Source organism: Thamnophis elegans, chromosome Z, assembly GCF_009769535.1.
Source record: "Thamnophis elegans isolate rThaEle1 chromosome Z, rThaEle1.pri, whole genome shotgun sequence".
NCBI classification, from domain to species: domain Eukaryota; kingdom Metazoa; phylum Chordata; class Lepidosauria; order Squamata; family Colubridae; genus Thamnophis; species Thamnophis elegans.
The window spans coordinates 83888994-83912536 of NC_045558.1; the positions used below are offsets into that span (position 1 = coordinate 83888994).

At 36.0% G+C, this 23543-nt stretch overlaps 1 protein-coding gene across 1 annotated transcript in view; it reads right to left on the reverse strand.

Annotated features, from left to right (window-relative positions):
• VSTM2A (V-set and transmembrane domain containing 2A) overlaps positions 1-20382 on the reverse strand; it is a 28830-nt gene extending 8448 nt beyond the window's left edge. The window contains exons 1-4 of the mRNA XM_032234923.1: positions 20307-20382; positions 18169-18335; positions 15268-15318; positions 6197-6524 (exon numbers count right to left, since the gene is read on the reverse strand). Coding sequence (XP_032090814.1) covers positions 6197-6524; positions 15268-15318; positions 18169-18335; positions 20307-20382 — 622 coding nt within the window. The remainder of the gene's footprint in view (positions 1-6196; positions 6525-15267; positions 15319-18168; positions 18336-20306) is intronic.
• Positions 20383-23543: the final 3161 nt, after the last annotated feature.

The following is a 23543-nucleotide window of genomic DNA, read 5'->3' on the forward strand; positions in this document are numbered from 1 at the left end:
GTGGAATTGTTTACAGCGAGTTCTTCCATAGAGTGTAGGCAAGTTGTCCAATGTGAGTTGGAGGTGGCAAGATAATCGCAGCAAGTTGGCCATAGAAAGATTTTAGTTATCTTAGATAACTAAAATCTTTCTATGGCCAACTTGCAAGTTGGCCATGGTGAGATGGTCATGGCAAGGTGACTGCAGCATTTTGCTAGTCTACTAATATGGTTACTTTGTAATGAAGTATATTGTCTGGCATGATCTGTTTGTAACAAACCCATCGTTGCTTCTAGTAATCACCTTGTTCATTTCCAGGTGTTTACTAATCTTTCCATTTGTTATCTTTTTCAGGATTTTCCCCAATATTGACATCAAGCTGACTGGCCTATAATTTTCTGGATCCATTTCCTCCCCTTTTTGTACATTGTTATAACACCAGCTCTTTCCCAGTCTTCTGGTACATTTTCTGTGCTTTAGAAGCTTTGAAAGATTACATTCAGTGGTTCCAAAATAACATTTGTTAGCTCCTTCAAAATTTTGGGATGCAAATCATCTGGTTCAGTTCATTTGTACTAATTCAGAGTGCATAGATATTATCTTACTATTTGCTTGCCTATTTTTGATTTGTATACCTGTTCTGCTTCCCTCTGCTGTTTTTGAAAGGTTGGGCTATTCCTTTATTTTGTATAAAAACTGATGCAAAGAAGGAATTAAGCTGCTTTTTCCCTGTCACCTGTCATTTTCTTGCCTTTTGCTCCCATTAGTGGACATTGTTTTTTTTTACTTGTTCATATAGAATAAATAGTGTAAGTATTTAGTGTAATTCACATCCTTCTGCACTTTTAGGTCACAATTTTTAATAATAAACTATAAAAACCCCAGCTGCTGATAGGCTTTTGGATAATGACATATATATTCCATACTAAATATCCCTGGTCTTGATTTCATTAAATTAATTCATCAAATTAAAATTGATCATGAAATGTACGGATTGAAAGAAACTCAATTCAATAAAATTTATTTCTTAAATTTCCAAGGCTATTTGTAAGAAGGAAAATGTTTCAATTGACTGCACTTATTGTTTTATAGAATTCTTGATCTTCATGAAAAATAGGATAAAATATGATTCGCAAAAATACTATGTTGAGCATAATAATAGCCCTTTTATGACTTTAAATAATGCTGTTTTGTTATTTATCTCTACTTCTGATTAGGGTACTGGAAGCTAAAATATACAAAGAACAGATGCAGGAATTGGGCATGTCTAGTTTATTAAAAAGAAGGACTTGGGATGACATGATAGCAGTGTTCCAATATTTGAAGGGCTGCCCCAAAGAAGAGGGCTCAATCTATTTCCCAAAGCATCAGAAGGCAGGACAAGAAGCAATGGATTGAAACTAATCAAGGAGAGAAACTAACTTACAATTAAGGAGAAACCTCTTGATAGTTAGAACAATTAATCAGGGGAACAACTTGCCTCCAGAAATTGTGGATAATTCAACACTGGATGTTATAAAAAAGGGATTTGTCTGAAATGGTACAGGTTTCCTGTTTGAGCAGGGATTGTATTACAAAACCTCCAAGGTCTTGTTATTCTGTTATTCTTTTATCATCAGCAAAATATTGTTTAAACATCATGACTTTAAATGCATAACTGCAACTGTCCCATATACATCATTTTAAGTTTACACAAAGTAGCAATAACTTATCACAAAATTTCCTATCTACTAAATGCAAAACAAACGAAGAATTGAAGGGTAATACTAAAGACAATAAAAATCATTGTGGATTTTCTATAAACAAGCAGGATGTGAGAAGAAAAAATGATGAGCCAGAGCTGCTCATTAAATTAGTTCACCACTTGGTTTTCAAAAATGTATTTCAGAATACAGCATATATAATCAGAAAATCTGAAAACTGTAGATATTTATAAATTATTGTGAAGTTTTATATATTGGAACAAATTTATGATATTCACAAGGGAGAGGCTAGTAGAGGTATATATGAATGCAGAGATCCATACATATTTAAGAAAATGTGAAAATGTTTAAAGATAGATTTAGATCTGTTTCCAAAGCTAAAGTTGAAAGTTAATATGAATATTGCTTGAAATGCTATCATAAATTTACACTGATTCTATAAAGAAATTGTCATTATAATGATGTTACATTAATCTCTACATGACCCCATGGTTCCTTTAAGTCTTATGATTCTATGTTCTATGGAATTTTTTTTATTTTGTCAAGCATGTATATGATAACATATATAAGTATATATAAGTATAAACATAATTTTGAATACATGAAATGGATACGAATAAAAAGGAACATTGGGATAGGGATGGTAGGCACATTGGTGCGCTTATGCTCGCCCCTTACAGACCTCTTAGGAATGGGGTGATGTCGACAGTAGACAGTCTAAGGTTAAAGTTTTGGGGGTTTGGGAAAGAAACCACAGAGTTAGGTAGTGCATTTCAGGCATTGACCACTCTGTTGCTGAAGTCGTCTTTTCTGCAGTCGAGTTTGGAGTGGTTTACCTTAAGTTTGTATCTATTGTGTGCGCATGTATTGTTGTGATTGAAGCTGAGATAGTCATTGACAGGTAGGACATTTAGCAGATAATTTTATGTACTACGCTTAGGTCAAAGGCGTCGTCATTCTAAGTTGTCTAAGCCCAAAATTTCAAGTCTGGTGGCATAAGGTATTCTGTTTCAAGCAGAGGAGTAGAGGACTCTTATCATGAAATATCTCTGGTTTTAAAGAAATGATTTTAAAGAAAATTCAGTTGAAAGTAAGTCTGAATTAATTATAGGAGGGACTGAGAGAGACTATGAGAGGAGAAAAGAAGGAGGGTCTATGTGACTGATGAGAGACTTCATTAGAAGATCACAAAAGAGCATTACATGACCCTAGGACATTGCAACTGTTATAGATATGAGTCTGCTGCCAATCATCTGAATTTTGATCATGTGACCGTGGGAATGCTGGAACAGTTATAAGTGTGAAAAACAGTCATAATTCACTTTTTTTAGTGCCACTGTAACTTTCACTAAATGAACTGTTGTAAATCAAGGATAACCTTTAAATGGGTTTTAGCAGTAGTATGGCCAAACGAAATAGACATTTAAGAGAAAGATGACTATATTTGCCCTAATAAATCCCTGTAACCAGTGTCATAAGAATTACTTGTTTTAGAAAGGAACTGTATAATGTAGCTGTGCTGGCAGACAAAAAGTGATCTTTGCATTAATTCTGTGTCTGAGAGATCAAGAATGTATCACTTTATGAAAAGCAGAGATAATTAAAATTCGGGTTTTATGCAATCTTCATATTATTTGCAGAAATATGAGAATTTCTTTTAATAGTTTAATTATATCCACTCTTCTCCCACTTTCCTGACTGTTTCCTTTTCTAATTGCAGGAGGAGAATGCCCTTATCAGCATGAGAAGTTAAAGAGCCTGATTAGTTGCCAATCATATTTAGCATTTATATTGTCTCATGGCTTAAGCACTCTTTTTTCCTCCACTTGATGGATTTCTACAGTGCTATTTTCAGTGAAATCTTCAGCTTCACTTTTTCCATACTATGTCTGAAAATAATTCACATTAATAGGATTCCGCTGTATTTAAATTTTTTCTTGAGCATTTTTCTTTTTAAGTTTGCTTCTAACAGAAGCATCACCATTATGTATTTAATGTAGTAGAAACTTGCATTTATATAGTTGTAATAATACCTAAGTTTGATCCAAAAACTACTTTAACTGGTATTTGTTGGCAACTGCCAGCTATTTTCCAGCCCAACCTCCACTCTTGTATGCCATAGTAAGGTTTATTCAGCTTTGTTTTTCTGTTGAAGTCAAATAACCAAATGAAGAACAATAAAAGTTACTAAAGAAAACCTAATTTGAATTTTTGAACAAAATGTGGAACAGTCATCAGAATGAACTATTGGCTTATAAAAATCTCATCTGAAATATATTTTGAAAAATGGATGCCTGGGATTAGCTGTACAACTAATACTTTCAGTTAAAAATATTATAGAGTTGTTTTGAAAATAAAGGCTATGCCCATATTTTATCATAAATTATTAATAACAAATACTATGCACATATTTGGGAAAAAAAATCAAGCAAATCTGAGCAACAAAATTCAATTTGATTTTGAATATGGTGTAACTCACAGGGTGACATCTGACATTCATAAGTGCTAATCTACTCACTAAATAGGTATATATAGAATCGATATTTCATATAAGAAAGAGATTTTTGGTCACATAAACATGAGAAATATCTGTCATTCTGTCAGAAGAAGAAAATGTAAATTCTTTTTTCTTAAAGAAATATTTGAAGGCAGAACTTGAGTTGTCAGAGGAAGATTCTGAGGAAAAGACTAGGGAAATGACTGAGTTCCATCCATTTCTCCAGCAACTTGAATATTAACTCATTGGAATCCCAAAGTTCCAGAATAATAGAGACAGAAGGACTATCTGGGGATGATACTGGCAGGAATTACAAACATAGGAACTCTAAGCAGGAGTGGGGAGTGGGCAAGTAATGGAGAGAGTTTCTGTGTGAGGTTGTCCAGCCTTCTACTTTCTAGGATCACACTCCAGTACAATGTTTGATTATGTTTTTCTCCCTACAAAGATGAAAATTTCAAAATCTGCTTAAAATTTTCACAATTTCATAGCTTTGAGCATGGCAAGTTTCAGGTATTTGATTTCATATGCAACTATCTATTTATAAATGCACTTAATCTTTCAGACAAAAAATATATGAAATATACACATTATCTTCCAAAGATAATGCTATTTCCTTGAATTTTGGAAACTTATAACAGTGTGGTGTGTGTGTAGGGGGGGGGGGTATTGGAAACATAATAATGAGAAGCTTTCCCAAACTATTCATGTCTAGTACTTCTAATATTCTGCTGAACAGAACATCAAATGCTGAGCACATTCTTAGAATGAGGATCATTCATCAGTCATGAAATCACTTTATTCAACAGAACAATAGAATTGGAAGGAGCTATTTAGGCCATTTAGTCTGCTTAGTACATGTTAAAATATTCTGTTGTCTAATCTTTATTAGAATATACCCATGAGGAAAATCCATCTGGGCAATTTTAAAATTTTAAATTTTAAATATTTCAAACACCTATTTTATTATGGATTTTCCCAACAATTCTATATGATCAGGATCACTACTATTGTTCTATATTTTACTGGGGTAGGATGGAGACTGAGGATTTTGGTAAGAAGTTATCTTATGAGTTTATTAAATCATAACTCAGCTACTATAATGACCCTTTATTGTCCATAGCCAGCAAAAGCATCTGGATAGATAACATAGTGATATAAAGAAATATTTAAGCAGTATTCAGGACTTGTGACCCACCAATCCAAATACAGCTACCAAAACTTCATTTAGTTCCTACTTGAATTATTTAAAGCAAAAATAATCAAGCACACACTATGACAAATCTCAAAACGAATAGTTTCCTATATAAAAATAATAGAATGACAGAGACCAAACAGTCCTTCCCACATTAAAAATACTAATAAAATAACAGGAATATTTTAAGGGACCTTTGGAATTTGGATGTAATCCATCTTGTTTCAGTTTCATCTTTTATATTTATATTTTTATAATAATTTTTATTTATTTTGTTTAAGCCATTCATTGTCATTTGTTTGATGTACTCAGCCTACTCTTTGCTCTGTTCCTGTAATCCTGTACAAACATGGGTCTCTGCAGAAGTTTATTAGTTAGAATGAACAAAAGTTAGAATGAACAAAAGTTGCATTGTGGTGGGAGGACAATTTATTGATCCTTATATATAATAGGTTGGCACTTGTATTGAAAAATCACAATGGTATCTATGTTATTCTGTTCCTGCCCTGCCCCTCAAGGATGCCATTGTATGAAAAGCAAAATGTATCAAACTTCTAGTGTCCTACCATGGGCTACAACTCACATGCAGGATAACAGGTTAGTTTTAACTGTATTATGTGATTTTATCATGCCAAATGAGGCTTTTATTTTTGTTTTGCATGGCCATAAGGATTAAGCATATCAAGATTTTTGTATTAAATGTTTTCTAATTCTATGCAGGATATAAAATAACAGCATCATTTTTCTCTAATAACATCATTGCTTTGAGTTTCAATTACATTCTAGTCACATGCTTAAAATGTTCAAAATAGTTGCTCATACCTGATTGTGGACTTTGCTTAGGGATTTTGGCATCTACTGGAGGATTAGAAGTGGATCTTTGACTGGCAGAATTATGGATGCTGTTAGAGATGGCAGCTGAGATATTCTTGCGAGGTTTATCCTGCAGCCACATTGGGGAAGCTTCAAAAGCCTGCATTCTTCGGGAGTGGCTGTTTGCATTCACTTTGAGATAAGCTTGGGCTTTGTATTCTCGAAGTTCTCCAAAATTGGCATCCATCACTCTGCACTCATACAATCCTTCATCCTTTCTCCTGACTTTGGAGATCTGCAGCTTGTGGGAAATATCATTCCCCTGTACTTTCACTGTCTGTAAAAATGCCAGAAACATGTCTAAATATTATTGCTATTAGTAGATACCCTCCATGTCTTTCCTTCATGCACCTGTGCCCAGCTAACAGTGTCCCAAATCAACTAGAACCAAGAGGGGGAAAAGCCTCCTTTTAAAAATAATGGTTGCTAGGTTATTGATATCTGGCTTGTTGTGTTTGCATATGTGTTTATGATAATCTACTGTTTGCCACCTTTTGTAAAGTGTTGAGAATGGTGCTCACGAAAGGCAAGTAAAGTGCATACGAGGCACTTTGTAAGGATTAGGCATGTTATCAGAAGAGGAGCTAAGGTTTTAAATAGAATGCAGACTGGTCTGCACCACCATGGAAATTCCTCAGTAACTAACCATGGCTATAGATTTAGACCAATCATACACAATTGATAAAAGGTGCTGGTGAATATAGTATTGAAGATAATATATATAAAATAAATTGTATATATATTTATATATCTCTCCAATATATATACATATTTATAGATACATAACATTATATATATATATATATATATATATATATATATATGTATGTATGTATGTATGTATGTATGTATGTATGTATGTATGTATGTATGTATGTTTTTTTATTTGTGCTGATAAATAAATAAAGGGAGACTAGTATAGATCTATTTCAAGCTATTTAGCTCTCATCATATATGGGCAGCCCAGGGGGAGGGGAGAAAAGAGAATGGCTGGGTCAAGATCATTCTAATGTCTACAAGGCACCACATTCCTTTGAAAGAATGTTTTATTTCTCTTAATTCACACTTAAAACCTTCCATTTTAAGATGGGAAATAAAACATGATATATTTCAGTTCAAATAGAACTGATCTGAATCCAGCTAGCTGTTTTTTTGTTTTAAACTCTGACTTTTACTAACTACAAACAACATTTGTTATAATTAATGGGGTTGTAATACCCAGCTAATCCAATAAACTTTAAATTTATTTAAATTACTGAGATTACTCAATTATCAATTTACAATGATTGCAAGGGAAACTAGCATCCAACACACTGCCTTTTTAAATTGAAAACTAAATCCCAATAATTTTGTGAGATATGAATCTCTTTTTTACATTATGCCATTTCTTTCTGGCTTTTAGTTTTTGTAATTTGCTGAATATAGAGTCCATGCCACTCACTTCTACTTTATTACCATGAACTCTGGGCTAATAAATCAAATGTTATTGATTTAGTCCTTGCTGGAATGTATTTGGGGTATAGCCATACTTGCCCAGACCCCACTTATCTCATTGCAATCTGCTTTCTCAACCTCTTTGTGTGAAGGTTTACTTTTCACATTAATCCCCCCTGAACTTAGATCTCAAAAATAAAGAATAGTGATATATTTAAACACCTTTTATTGTAACCTTTTTCTTTACATTGAAGAAATTGAATTGAGGAAGCCTAGAATGCCACTGGATCCCAATAAGATCCATGTTAATTGAACAGTCTTTTCGGTTCTACTCTTGAAAAATTGAGAAGTGATGAACTTGGGGAAGGATGGTGGATGCTGTTGCTGATGTCAAATTTGTCTTTCCCACAATTTCTCTTTACTACAGGAAAATATGTTCACTCTCTATTAACCTGGTTAAGAATAATTTCAGTAGTACTTAAACACAGGTAGGATTACAGTCAAATAAATATCTCTGTTTGAGATCATTTTGGTTTTTTTCTTTACCAATTTTCTTTTTATGTTCAATAAAATTCATTTCCCATCCAGAATTCACTATGTATAAGAAAGGGAGCAATGGAAGAAGATATTTCGGGGTGATAAATGAAGAATTGCAGGAGAAGAATGACAGTGGTAGTACAATACAGAGAAATGAAGGGGGGAGGATGTGGACCATCTCCAAAAATGGTCCACATCCCCCCACTTCTAGGAGTTAAAGTGCCAGAAGAGATTCCTGGAACATTACCCAAGAAAAATGAAGAGCAAGTCTCATTGCATATGAATGTTGGAATTACATCATGATCAAGAATTGGTTAGCACCAGGTAGACATGAATTGCATGGATTTTTGTTGAAACATCTGATTAATCTACATCCACTTGTTGCCAAGCAGTTAACAACATGATGCAAATAAGTGAAATTGAAGTGTTGCTAATATCAGGCAAAACCTACTGGAAGAAGATCTAGGGGAAGTCAACTGCAAGCCAATTACCTACTTATCTACAACTTCAAATTGCTAACTGGTATGGTAGCTGATACAGTCCAACAGCATCTATTTGAAAACAAACTCTTTCCACTTGAGCAGAAGGGAAATCATCCAAACACCAGAAGAACAAAAAAAAAAAAGTCAACTTCTAATTGACAAGACATTTTTGATAAACTGCAAGAGAAGGAATACTAACTTGAATATACTGTATCATGAATTGTCTACAAAAAGGCATTTGATGCTCTGCCACATGATTGTATAATCAAGTGCCTGGAAATAATAGAAGTCAGCTCTGTGCAAAGATTGAGGGCACATGAAAGACATGGTCGCTAGATTGAGAGAGGTTACTTTCAAGATATGAATCTTCACAGGAGATTTACTTACATCACTACTGTTTATCATTCCACTGAATAACTCAGAACATGCTATCAAACATTAAAAACATCTGCCAGACTATCCCATCTCCTTTACATGGATGATCTGAAGCTATATGGAGAAACACCATCTGAAACAGGTCATGCTCATTGCTGTCCACATATATATACATGATGTTGCAATGGAGTTTGGAATGTACAAATATGCCATACACCATCAAATGGGAAAAATAGTGCAAACTGGAGAATTCATGATGCCTTATGGAAATAACATCAAAAGTCTGAATGAAAATAATCACTATAAATCCTGGGCATCCTTTGAGCTGATAACATCAAGCACATTGAAATCAAGAAAAAGGTTAGAAGTTAATATATCAGGAGAGTGAAGATCTTGAAGTCCAAATGAAGTCCAAACTCAGTAGAAGAAATACCATCAAGGCAATTAACACCTGGGCAACTGCTTTAATCAGATACACAGCTGAAATAGTCGACTGGATTTAAATGATACTAAAAGCCCTGGATAGGATGACTTGAAAAATGATGACAATGAATCATGCCCTTCATCCTTGAAACAATGTTGACTGACCCTACTTACCAAGGAAAATGGGTGAGCATGGAATATTGCAAGTACATCAGACAATTGAAGAAGAAGAAAAAGGCATTGGAAGAATAGCGAAGGATAGTGAAGATGATGCACTGAAGTTAATGCACCTGGCCTACCAAGTACTGGATAAAACAAACTGGTCTACATGAAAGATCAAATGAAGAACAGAAAAGAGGCATGGGTAAGACAAAGCATTACATGACCAATACATTGAAAAAAATAGGAGGCAAGATAATAATAGACCTAGCAATGGCTAAGGAGGAGCTTTGTTATGACTTCACAAGACCAAGCCTTAAGAACAAATGCATCCAAACCCAGAATTGAGAAGACAGCAACAGACAGCAAGTGCCACTTGTTCAAAGAAGCCAAACAGTGGATTAACTAGTTAACTGTTGCAAGAAGTCCACAAAGTAGCAATATCTGTGCATTGGAAGATCTGCAAGAAGTTTCATTTGCCTGCAAAGAAGAACTAGTAGGACCATAAAATAGAGCAAGTAATAGAAAATGAAAGTGCTAAAATGTTCTTGGATTCAGGCTGCCACATAACACCTCATACTTAACAACTATTGGTAAGAAAAACGAACATCTGGGTAACAGACGTTGGCAGTACTTGGGGATATTAGAATAGACGATAATGAACTGGAGAAAATAGCAATATATAAACACCTGCAAATAGAAATAAAATGACTGTGGCCATAGAAAGGAAAATTACTATCAATATTCATAGGCACTTTGGGTGAAATCTTAAAACAATGGAAGCATCATGGTAGTGATCAGAGAGCCATGTTGGTGCAGTGGTTAGAATACAGTATCTAGGCTACTTCTGCTGATTGTTGATTACCGACAGTTTGAATATCACCAGCTCAAGGTTGATTCAGCATTCCACCCTTCTGAAATCAGTAAAATGAGGACCCAGATTGTTATGGGCAATATGCTGACTCTGTAAACGGCTTAGAGAGTGCTGTAAAGCACTGTGAAATAGTATATAAGTGCTTCTGATATTGCTATTATTGCCATTGATAAATTAGCCATCAAACTATAATTTCAAAAGGCAGCTTTACTTAGAACAGGGGAGGACCATGGATCCTGTTGATCCTAAAGAAGTAAAGAGGGCAACCTTGATAGAAACATACAACTATCATTACCTAGACACTGAAGCATTTTTTAAGTCCTGGCAAATGTGATAATGTTCAGAAACAATGCAAATACACATTCTCCTTCAAGGATTAATTCACCAACATGGACTCATCCATGTTGATCGTCATTCAAAACGTTTTACTACCTATTCTGTGGACATGGCCTATTTTGTGGGCATGGCTTGATGGTCATGTGACTGGGTGGGCATGGCCAACTTGATGAAACTCACCAGGAGATGTCATGGATTGAGTAAAATGTGGTGAAGCTCATTTAACAATTGTCTTACTTAGCAACCAAAATTTTGGGCTCAATTCTAGTCATAAGTCAAAGACTATCTCTGCCTTCCTCTGCATGGCAGTCTTTTCCTAGTAAACTCCTTCCTCTTTCTGACAATTTTCCTCTCTGTTAGAGGGAGAGGGACCAAAATAATCCAGACAATGTAAGGTTTCCTGCTGCAGCAAGGGATTAGACTAGATGACCTCTGAGTAGCCGTTTAGCTGTAAATTGCTGTGATGTTTTTTGTTCCTTCCCTCCCTCCCTCCCTCCTTTCTTTCTTTCTTTCTTTCTTTCTTTCTTTCTTTCTTTCTTTCTTTCTTTCTTTCTTTCTTTCTTTCTTTTTTCTCCCTTCCCTCTCTTTCTCCCTTTCCTCTGTGGGAAGCAAACCTCCCTCCCCCAATAACTGCTGAATGTCACTTTGTAAACCTGAGCAGCTTTTCAATTTAAACCAGGACTCCAAAATTTGCAGCTTTAACTTCAGCTCCCAGAATTCCACAGCCAGGCATGCTCAGTTCTGATTTAAAGCAACAGTATTTGTTTTTCTTCTTTGCTCAATCTCCCAGCAGAAAAGTGAGTTTATCTAATATGCCAGATTTTTATTACCTCTTCTGGCATACTGGACTGTATTGGGAAGAACCCACCTCTGGATTCATCCACACATCACAACAAATAAGTAAGTGATCATGCTAACCCTGTGATAACTCACATTCTTCCCAGATAATTTTGCTCCTTTTATCCTCTCAAAACATCAAAATGCACTTCATTTTATAAATAAAGAATGACAAAGTCGAATTCAGAGATGGGGTATTTTAAAATTGTTTTTGCCTGAAGCAATAAAAATAATAATAATAATGTTGCAAGCATAACTAAGAGACATAACTATATGTCTTTAATAGATCATATTTTCAGAAAATTATATCTAATATACAATTGTGTTCTAGTTTTTCAATTTTCCATATCAGAGTAATAAAATTGTAGAGTCCAGATCTGGAAGAGACCTTGGTGGCCTTCTAGTCCAATCAGCAGACAAATGGCTGTCCAATCTTTTCATAAAAACCTCCAGCAATGGAGCAGCTATAACTCTGGGAAGTAAGCTATTCCATTGATTAATTGTTCTCACTGCAGGGAAATTTGTTCTTAGTTCCAGATTGGATTTCTGAGTTTCCACCTGTTGTCTATTGTCTAGCCCTCAGATACTTTAGAGAATGTAATCCCTCTTCTCTGTGACAGCCCCTGAGGAACTGGAAGACAGCTGTCATGTCATCCCTAATCTTTCTCTTTGATTGGCTAGACATACCTAGGTCCCTTAGCCATTCATCATACAAGGCCGCACTTAGAATGCTGTATCCAGTTCTGTTCATCATGATTCAAAAAAAGATGGTGAGACCCTGGACTCTGGAAAGAGTGAAGAGAAGAGCAACAGCTTTGATAAGGCTCTGGAGGCTAAATTATATGATGAACAGCTAAGGAAACAAGGTATGTTTAGCCTAACAAAAAGAAGTGTTAGGAGTCCCATGATAGCTGGTATTTGACAGGCTGTCACAGAGAAGATGGGATAGACATATCTTCCAAAGTACCTGAGGGCAAGTTGAAAAGCAGTGGATAAAAGTTTGGTAAAGTATAAAACATACTGTCATTCTCATACTTTTGATGCTATCTCTCTGTTGATGCATCTAAGACTGTATTGGGTTTTTTGGCAGTTGCAGCACACTGCTAGCTTCTATTTAAGTGGTGGTCTACTAGGCTACATAGATTTATCTCACAGTTACTACTAATGAGCTAGATGTCACCTATTCTATACCTATACATTTGTTTTTCCTGCCTAAGTGCAGGACCTTACTCTTCTCATTACTGAACTGTAATCATAGGACGCAATGTTCAAATGTGTCAAGAGCCTTCTTAATCCTGAGACAATCTTCCAAGGTGCTTGCAATTCACTCCAATTTGGTATCTCTGCAAATTTGATGAGCTGTCCTTCTATTCTTTCATCTAGATTATTTATGAAGATGTTGAAGAGCACTGGACCCAAGATAGAACCTTGAAGTATCCCATTATATGCTTATCTTCATAAAGATGTAGTTTCATTGAGGACTTTTGTTTTTCCTTGTTGAAGTCAGCTCTTTTAAAGTCTAATTGGCTGACTTTTCAGTCACCTATTTACTTTTTAGTTTTAAATATGTGCTTTTCATAGACTTTTCATGTCAAATGGGAGTGATGAGCTCATGCCAGTATAGGCACAACATGTTTGGAAGCATTTGTCTTAGCAACTTTCCAACTACATCAGCCTTAGATTCACATTAAATGAGTAATTTAAAGTGCTCAAGAGACAGGAATGTTATGATATTGATTATATATGTGAATGGCTAAAGTTTAGATTTTGTTTTATATTGAAGTTTCGTGAAACATTTCTCAAAAAATATGCCCATACATAATTCAATTTTCTGATCAATGTGCATTATGTGAGTAGAGCAAATGTTTATACAAAATTCTATGCAACATTATTAACACGTTCAGCCTGTTGTCCCCCATCCAGGCCCACACAGCCTGCAGGCACTGTGAAAGGATGCTCACAGCATCACTTGGGTCACCTACAGTAGAAATATAGAATTCGGTGTCATCATATATATATATCTCAACCCATGGTGATGGAGGATCTCACCCAGTGGTTTCATATAGATGTTGAAATGGAGTGGAGATAGTACCAAGCCTTGTGGTACACAACAGAATAGCAGCCACGGGCTGGACCTCTCACTCCCCTCCTATGCCACAAAGAACCCAAACCAGCACAAACTGTGTACCTCATCCCCATCCGCTGCAGCCAGCCCAAAAGAATGGTTGATCGTGGTTGATGGTATTGAAAACCACCAAACCACTAAGAATCAAGGAGAGTGAGGATAGTTGCCTTACCCCCATCTCGCTCTGTCCAGAGATCATTGACAAGAATGACCAGTGCCATTTCCATCCCATAATTAGGCCCCAATCTTGTCTGAAAAGGGTCTAGGTCAGCGATGGCAAACCTTCTTTGGCTCGCATGCCATAAGGGGGGAGCACAGGGGGGTCATGTGCGGGTGTGCCACACCCATAATGCAACATGTAACCCCCCCCCAGTGCGCATGTGTGCTTGACAGGTGCTCCCCCCATTTTTTGCATGCTTTTTTTCACCCTCTCCAGGCTTCAGAGGCTTTATAGGAGCCTGGGGAGGGTGGAAACCCTCTGGAAGCTTCAGGGACCTTTGAAGGGCAAAAAAGGACCCTACAAGCAAACTGGAAGTCACTTCCAGTTTGCTCATAGGGTTGGTTTAAGCTCTCCGGAGGCTTCAGGGAAGTTCCTGAAGCCTCCGGAGGGCCTCGGGGGGGGGGAGGCTCTTTTCGCCCTCCCCAGATAGGAGCCTTTGGAGCCTGGGGAGGGTGAAAAATGGCTTTAAAAAAGGCTGAACTCAGCTGGCCAGTGCATGCATGTACACTGGCCAGCTGACATGGCAACGCCTTTCATGCCCTGACAAATGGCTCCGCGTGCCACCTGTGGCACATGTGCCATAGGTTCCCCATCCCGGGTCTAGATAATCTATGTCATCTAGGACTCTTTGCAGTTGTCAGACCACCATCTTTTCCACAACCTTCCCTAGGAATAGGAGGTTGGAAACTGGATAAAAAGTCTCCAGGCAAGTGGGATCCAGTGATGTTTTTTAAAGAGAAGGCAAACCAGGGCTTGCTTAAAAGCATGCAGAAATGTCCCCTCCTCTAGTGATATATTAAACACTGCCTGAACTCACCTGCTAGTCATCATTCTGAAGCCTTTCACCATCTAGGAGGGATAAGAATCTAACTAACAGATGGTAGCATTGACAGTATCAAGAGCCCTGTCCACTTCATCAGGGTCAATTGGATCAGAGTATTCCCAGATAACAGGTAAGACCGCTCCCTGGGCATCTCACATAGACTTAAATTAATTAATTCCTGAAGAAAGTAGTTATGAGACATATTGTCTCTATCAGGAAAATGCAATTTATCTACAGCTTCTGTGATTTTTATCCCAAAGACATGAGAAAGACATGGAAAGGCATTGATTAATCCAAGGCTAAGAGGTTTTGCTATGGTTACCAATTAAAGAGAATAAAGCAAGTAGAAAGTCCTTTAAAAGGAAACAATACTCTATATTTTGTCATAGACTTACACTTATCTTTGTTCCATCATTATCCAAGTCTCTCTCTGGTAATAGCTCCACCTGTTGGGGAATGAATAACTGTTTTACATATTAAAGGTAAAAAGTTTCTTATGTAAAAAACGAATTCCATCACTTCTCATTTCAAATCACTCCAAATTGCAATCTATAGGACTGTAAAACAAGAACATCTAACAATTATGGTATTCACAGGCTTTTAAGTGTGCTAAAATGCTGCTAATCTGTACCTTATTGCAAGATTGAGTCATTGCTTATATAACTAGACATATGGTACACTAAGTGACTGCATAGTATCCATATGAAATGATAGTGAGAATCTGCTATGGTTCAGTCTAACATCTCTCACCTATTTTCTACACCTGCTTTTCCTACTTGTTGCATAATGTGATAATGGGTCTTATCCTAAACATTGTTATGAATGTGTTTGTCATTTCATAGTTAGAAGGTTACATAGTTAGTGGGCTACTTTGCTGTAACTCTAGTAACAGCAAAGTAGAGGTAGTCTACTATTAAAAATCTGATGGTAATTGGCAATAACCACCCCTGCTGCTTGTGAGCATCCCAGAGCCATCTGGTTGCTTACTATGGGCATTAGAGTATCTACACACTTGAATAAAAGAATGTTGCTTCAAAGAATGTCCTTACCTCATCCCAGGGACTAGCAGAACTCATTCATGTCCATATTCTCTTAAATAACTACACTGGTTAATTAAGCCACACTGGTCCACCACAAGAGATCATGGTCCATAAACGTCAGTGAAGAGGCCTTCATCCTGCAGTAGCTTAATTTATATCCTTATGAAGGTTCTTCCATTTTTTTCTTTTCAGTGCTATTATTGTGACCAATCTAGTTTACCAATATTTTTAAACTAGACCTGCAGATTAGGTAATAAACAAAACAAAGCAAAACAAAAACTCTGAAATACATGGCAAAGATTTGTCTGGGGAGATAGATCCAAAGAATGATCTATATGGAGCCATGCACTTCCTATAATTATCAGGCACATGCTGTGAGCTGACATGTTTACTCCACTAGAATTACTTTTATAAACAATTCAGAGAGAAGGAAAAAATAAGTTTATTATATGGTTGTGAATTTATCAGTGAGCATGTGAGATTCAGAATTGATTCTGCACATTACTGATAGATAAATAAGTAATAATAAGTATTCAGTGTAGAGTTTATTTTAGTTTACCGTAATATGAAACAAATGTATAACCTCAATCCATTTCTCATCGTTACCACTTAAAATAAAATAAAAAAATCTTGAATCCTGAGGCTGAACGGATAGGTCTGGGAATAGTTTGAAAGGACCCAATATAATCTGGATCAAATCTGGAAGCCATAGAAATATTTTAAAAGTCCAGATAATATCCTGTATATAAAATTAATTTTATGGAATAATTTACAACATAGCAATAGCACTTAGACTTATATACCCCTTGATAGTTCTTTACAGCCCTCTCCAAGTGGTTTTCAGAGTTAAGGGAACAGTACCTTATCTCCTTCCCAGGATGTCCTTCACAACATCTTCACACCTGTGGACTGGCTCATTAAACATGCCTAAGGGGACCTTAGAGCCTGCTTTGCTTTTGTCTTGCGATCACTTCCTTTCAATAAAAGGTTCATTTTGAAATGCTGCTGTTTCAAGAGTCTGTACTTTCTTGATTTGGGGAGTAGAGGAAGGACCTTACAATGACACTGAAAAAAGTTACTTATGACCATTTTTCACAGTTATGACCTTTGTATTATTGACATGATCATGTGATGAAAATTCAGATACTTGACAACTGGTTCATATTTATGAACATTGCTGTATCCCAAGTTCATGTGATCGCCTTTTGCAAGCAAAGATAATGGGCAAGCCGGATTCACTTAACAACCAAGTTACTTGGTTGTGTGATTCACATAACAAGTGTGACTAGAAAGGTCATAGAATGGGGCAAAACCCACTTAATAAATGTCTCACTTAACAATTGAAAATTTGGGTTCAGTTGCAGTCGTAAGTCGAGGATTACCTATAGTTAGCTAGATACTTTGATTAGCTACCTCTTACTTTGATGATATTTATGAATTCTGAAACTGGATATAACAAAAACATTGTAGAGTGGAGTATATTGAATCTGAAAGATGAAAACATGTATTTTCTATTTTGTTTCAACATAAGAAATAAAACTGACACGGAATATATTAAGTTCTTTCTAAAATTATATGCTTTGTATTGATCAAATTTAACTCCTTTAAGAGTCTACATCTTAAATGAGGTGTTACAACAGGCGCTAGGGATGGTAAACAACTCAAACTGTATATTATAACCTTTTAAATGGAATAACAAAAGTATAATGGAATAATGGCAAAGAAAAAGAATACTATGTGAACATATACCTATAATTGTATGTAAGAGAATAAATGACAGTAAGAATATAAAACACAATATAGGTAAACAATATTTTGTTATAAATAGCTAAGTATAAATAAATGTAGAATTGTACATAAAAATGGATAACGAATAAGGAGACCATGAATGCAAGATAGAAATGTATAGAAGGGAAAACATTAACTGTATAGAAACCGATACAGAACTGCTGTATGATATATGATGGAACTTCTTGTTCCTATGTTGTGTTAAGTCATATGTTTGTTTTTGTTGATGTGTTTATGTGTTTAAAATAAAAATTAAAAAAAGAGTCTACATCTTTTACTCATGCTTAGAAATAATAGGTCTTTTAAAGACTGTTAGTAATGAAATAAAAAGCCAAGATTCTATTCCTTGGGTTTATTGCTTGCTCAGAAAGTTTTTTTTTTTTTTACTTCTCCTAGTAAGTGAGTATATTACATTTCTGGGGAAAACCAGGTCTGTTCCCTGAATCTTTACTTTCTAGCTGCTTGTACCTGAGCTTCCATCACCTCAGCTCCAGCTTCTTGGTCCTCAATTGCCTTCAGAAACCACCATTGGATTTCCAGGTACACTGAGGCAGAGCCACTCTGGAATGCACAAGACATCTCCACATTCTGCCCCTCAGTGGCTGTGATATCCTGAGGAAATTCAGTAAATTTGGCTGGAAAAGAAAAGCAGGTTTCATTAGGATTCTTTCTCTCTTTCTCTGTCTTTACTTCCCCTTTCTATTCATTTCCATTGTTTCCCTTTTGAGGAATATGATCTTATACAGATTTACATGGGAATTAATTGCACTGCATTCACCAAGATCATATTTATAAATGATCATGCAGGATATTGTGTTATGTACCCGATTAGTTGATTGAATAGGACTTAAACCCAACTAAGCACACTTAGGATTGCAGTACTGTCTTTCCCAATTTTCTTTTTTCTTCTTCTTATACTAATTTCATGTCTTTTTTGTTCTCTGAATTATTAATAATCACTTTTATTTTTCTTCTTCTATATTTGTCTAAGGACCACTGCTATCCATGGGCGAATGGAAAAACTAATTATAGAAATATTTGCATAATCACATATAATGAAGCACAAATATTGTATGGAAGGTAATATGTCAATATTTTTCCTTAGGGATTAGTGAAATGTATCAAGCAATCCAAAACTTTATTTTTCATGTATTTACCTATTAAGGATTAAGTAATTATCAGAATAGTATGATTCTTTCTTTTATATTTTTAAAAACAAGATTTAAAAAGTGTGTTAAGGCATTTATTTGTTATAAAAATTCCTGTGGTTGGATCCTACTTAATGTCACTCTCAATTTTGTTTGAAATACCACACTAAATAAAAGTAGATAATATTTAATTTAGAAGATTCAAACTCTAGAAATACTTCGCTTCATTAGTTCAGTCACAGCACTCCAGTATGGCTATCTCTTTGAAAAACACAAAATAATGTTTCTTAATATGTATGTCAGAGAAAAATCATCATAGGTCCATTATATTCCCACAGGAATATTGGTAAAGTAATCTGTTTAATTAAGTCACCACACATCTTGCTTTCAGTTTTCAGACAGTAAGCACCAGTTTGACCACTTCAGTCCTGTGATATTACAGATTCACAGTTGACATGTTGAAAAGTCTTCCATAATAACTTACACATAAGTGCTAGATTATATCGGGTGGCTCATTGCTGTATAATTGGAGAAAATTTTTGATTGCTATTCACTTTTTAAAATAGTTAAATTGCAAACAGCCACAGGTAGGTCTCTCCCTCCCTCTCTCTCTTTCTCTCTCTCTCTCTTTCCTCCCCCTCCTCCCTTTCTTTCCTTTGAAAAGACAGTCTCCCACACTATCTCCCTCCCAATCATTCACTAGTATAGAAACTCATTGCTTGCAAATATTCCTCGTGGCTGCTGTTCCCTCACTCCTGCCCCATCTGTCTAATGTGTAACTAATAAATAAGCTAAAAATTGCTAACGGCATTTCTGATTATCTGTACGGTATTCGGAGGAGTATCCTGATACGATTTCTGTCTATGGTACTGAAATCTACACTGCAGCCTTTAAGTCTCAAACATCTGGATGGATTCTGCAGAGCAGGGGCTACTTGAAATGCAGATGGTGCCTTTGTCAGAATGGTTTGGGCCAGAAAACGGAGTGGTCTTTGTAGAAATACACACAGAAACCAAGAACATGAACATAGGATTATAGGGGAAAACAGAAGAGAAGGAGGGGATAGAGGAAAGATTGATGTTTTAAAAGGACTATACTATTTAGAGCAGAAAAACAAATTCTCTTTCCCACATGCTTCAGCATCCTGAATTCTGAACAGAAGGTTTGGAAAATTACATACATAACCTCTTTGCTTTGAAATCAAATGAATAATCTCTTTTTAAATGAAAGCACTGCTCAGATATGAACAGCAATACACATATATAAGATTTCTGTGCTATCTTTGTGTCTGGAAATGGAATGCACATATTTATATTGTACTCACTTCTGGTGAACATATTCACCCCCTTTTAATGGGCTTTTAAAATAAGATTTAAACAAGGAGATGCAAGGAGTGCTTACTTCAATATTCTTTTTCTCTCTACCAGATCCCCAGTCTTGATAAATGGTGGCTCTTACCTTGAGAAGAAAGTCCTTGCTGGATGTACAATACTGTGAAGACATAGAATCCAACAGAAGGCCAAAAGATGCCCATGATTCCAAAGCGAGAGGGGACCAGAAAGTCACATCAGGTAATGCCAGAGAGCCGCACAATCACACAAGAAAAGGAAAGGCAAAGAAAAATGGGATTGCACACCAGAGCCCCAATTGTAACACTGCCAGTGTTCTCCTGGAAAAACTGGAAAGGGGAAGAGCAGCTTCAGATGGATCTGGTAAAAAAGAGGGAGAGGAAAAAAGAGACAGAAAAACAAACAGAGAGAGGCTAATTGTTCAGATGTCAGATGTCCAGATCCAGCCTTCCTTGAATTTGGAAACGGATTCTTCAGAGCACCTTTTGTTGCTGCAATTTGGCAGTTCAATCAGCCCCTGCTGCTAAACACTGCATGATGAGTGCCCTCTCTAAACACTGTGCCAGCTTGAAAAAATAGGGAGGGAGATGAGAGCCTGGTGTTGTTTGTCGCACTTCAACTTTTCCCCTTCTTTGCCTCTCAGCTGTGCTGATGGCTTTAACGCTGGCTTCTCACTAGCGTTGTCTCTGTCTGTCTGTCTCTGTCTCTCTCTGGCTCCCCTCCCTCCTCGCTGTCTATGGTGCTGAAACAAACATGAGGAGGAAGCATATAATGGGGGATCATTGCAGAGGGCACAAGCATTGATTGCATTAATGGAGGAATTTTCTGCACCCCTCCCATCCTAAACTGAGGTTTCGATGCGGCAGTTTCATTGATGAATCTGTTTCCATTCTTTTTCTTTCTCCCTCTCTTCTACATGCATACCAGAGGGGATATAATTAAAGAGCCAACTGTATTTTCTTCTGCTGCTTTTGTGTTGTATGTTTCACATTGTAAGCTCTGATATATCACAATGGTAGCAGAAAATAATTTTACAACCTTATGAAGTCAGAATCCTGACACGAAACAGATTCCCTCTTAGGAATTATTTTCAGTATCCCTTTTTGAATATTCCTAGGTTATAAAAAGTTGGTTAAAATTATAGAAGGGTGATTGACTTTTTTCATGATATTTTACATTTTTATATTTTTCAAACATATCTTCTGAGTGAAAAATAATTTAAATTCTGACTGTGAGTTTCTGAATTGTATTTTCATATACCAATACCAAGGGGTGCGGTAGTTCAGTGGTAAAGATGCTGAGCTTGTCAATTGGAAAACTGATAGTCTGGGTTCAAGACCTGAGTGCTGCACAATGGGGTGAACTCCAGTTACTCGCCCCAGTTCCTGCCAACCTAGCAATTTTGCTACTCATATTTGCTAAGCATGCAAATGTGAGTAGAAAAATAGGTACAATTTCAGTGGGAAGGTTACAGCAGTCCATGTGCCTCAGCTTATAGTCATACCTTCAGAAATATCTTCAGACAACACTGGCTTCCTTGGCCAAGAAAGGGAGATGAGTATCACCCCCTAGAGTCAGAAATGACTGGAAGGGGAAAGCTTTATTTTTATCTTTATATCAATATTAGAAAAGGGGAATATCTTGGGAACAAAATCCCAGGTGACATTCATTCAGCATGAATTGATAAATACCATTTCAATATCCACTAATGAAAATAGCTGCACAATACACATATATTTAAGGCTAGCAGAAAATATCTCAATATCTGATCTATTCCCTTTTTTCATATATAATGTCACAGCTCCTTTTAAATAATTGCATTTTTCAATTCTTATATTGCACTTCGGAGTTTCATTCCATCAGGTTTCAGTAATGCCTATTTTATCATGTCTGGCTTCCTGCATTAAAATTTTAAGTTCTTCCAGTTCATAAAAGAGACTCTGAAAATCTTGAGTCGTGTAACTTGTTCTGTATGTTTCACTGTTCAGAAAGAAAATCATATACTTATAAAACGAGCTAAAGGCAGCTAATATTTTTGCTACAATAAGAGAATTTCAATAGTTCCCAGTAACATCATAGTTCACTGGGTGCCAATATTTGATATTAAAGATAGGTACCCCATTCAGTTTTAATAGCCCCCTCCAAAGCAGCATGCTGGAGGAATTGAATTCCACTTCCTCACAATGCCTAGGCATGCTAGCATAATTATTCTATCAGCTGTGCTTCATTACATTCCCTACAATGGGTTGCTTTTCATCATCCTAAATATCACCATACAATTAGGAATATTAAACAATGAAAGATAAATAACTCTGATTTGGTTACACTGCTTGAATTGGCACACTCTAGTCCTTTTCATAGGTCTTTAAATCTAATCATTTATATTTTAAGCCTTCACCACTGTTATTTAAGAATTGATCTTGTTTGAATTGATTTGAATGTAATTTCAAATAAAAGCAGAAACATAAAAATTGACTTGATGATTCATATAAAATATAATATTCAATGCTTCCAGCAATTATTATTTCATTTCTGTTCTACACTTTTCATTCTGATTCTTGGCTTTTCATCTCCAAATGTTCCTAACTCCCCAGATTGCTATTAAACCTAATCTGACCACAAATCTTTATTGCCTTTATGTAATTTTAATTCCAGTAAACGTTTTCTTTTACATTATATTGATGTCAGTAATGTTCTTATTATTCTTCATTAATTGAAATGACCATCAATATTTTGTGCCAAAATGCCAATTCACTCAAAATCAACATAATATTATTATTATTTTCATTTTCTCCATGTGTAGAAGGAATCTGGAAGAACATCTGGAATACCTAGTGATTAAGCTATCCTTTCCTAGTTCACTTGAGAGATAGGGAATACTAGCTATTTTCTGTTCCACAATACAGTTGAAGGGTTGGAGGGTGTGAGAGAACTTGCAATAGCAATAGACAAAATGAATTTACTGGAAATTGGTAAAATCCAGACTAGTAGCCATAAAAGCAGCAAAACAGCTAAAAACATAGAATTATAGGGCTAAAAGGGACCTTGAAGTTATTCTACCCCAACTCCCTGCTCCAGGCAGGAGATTGCATCCTGGACAAATGTCTGTTCAGTCTTTTCTTGAAGACCTCCAATGATGGAGCACTCACAACTCTGAGAGATAAGCTGTTCCACTTATTAATTGTTCTCACTGTCAGGAAATTTCTCCTTAGTTCCAGATTGGATCTCTCTTTAATAAGCTTCTACCCATTGTTTCTTTTCCAACCCTCAAGGGTTTTGGAAGATAAGTGAACCCCTTCTTCCCTATGATTGTCTCACAAGTCATTCTTAACTGGGACCTAGCAGC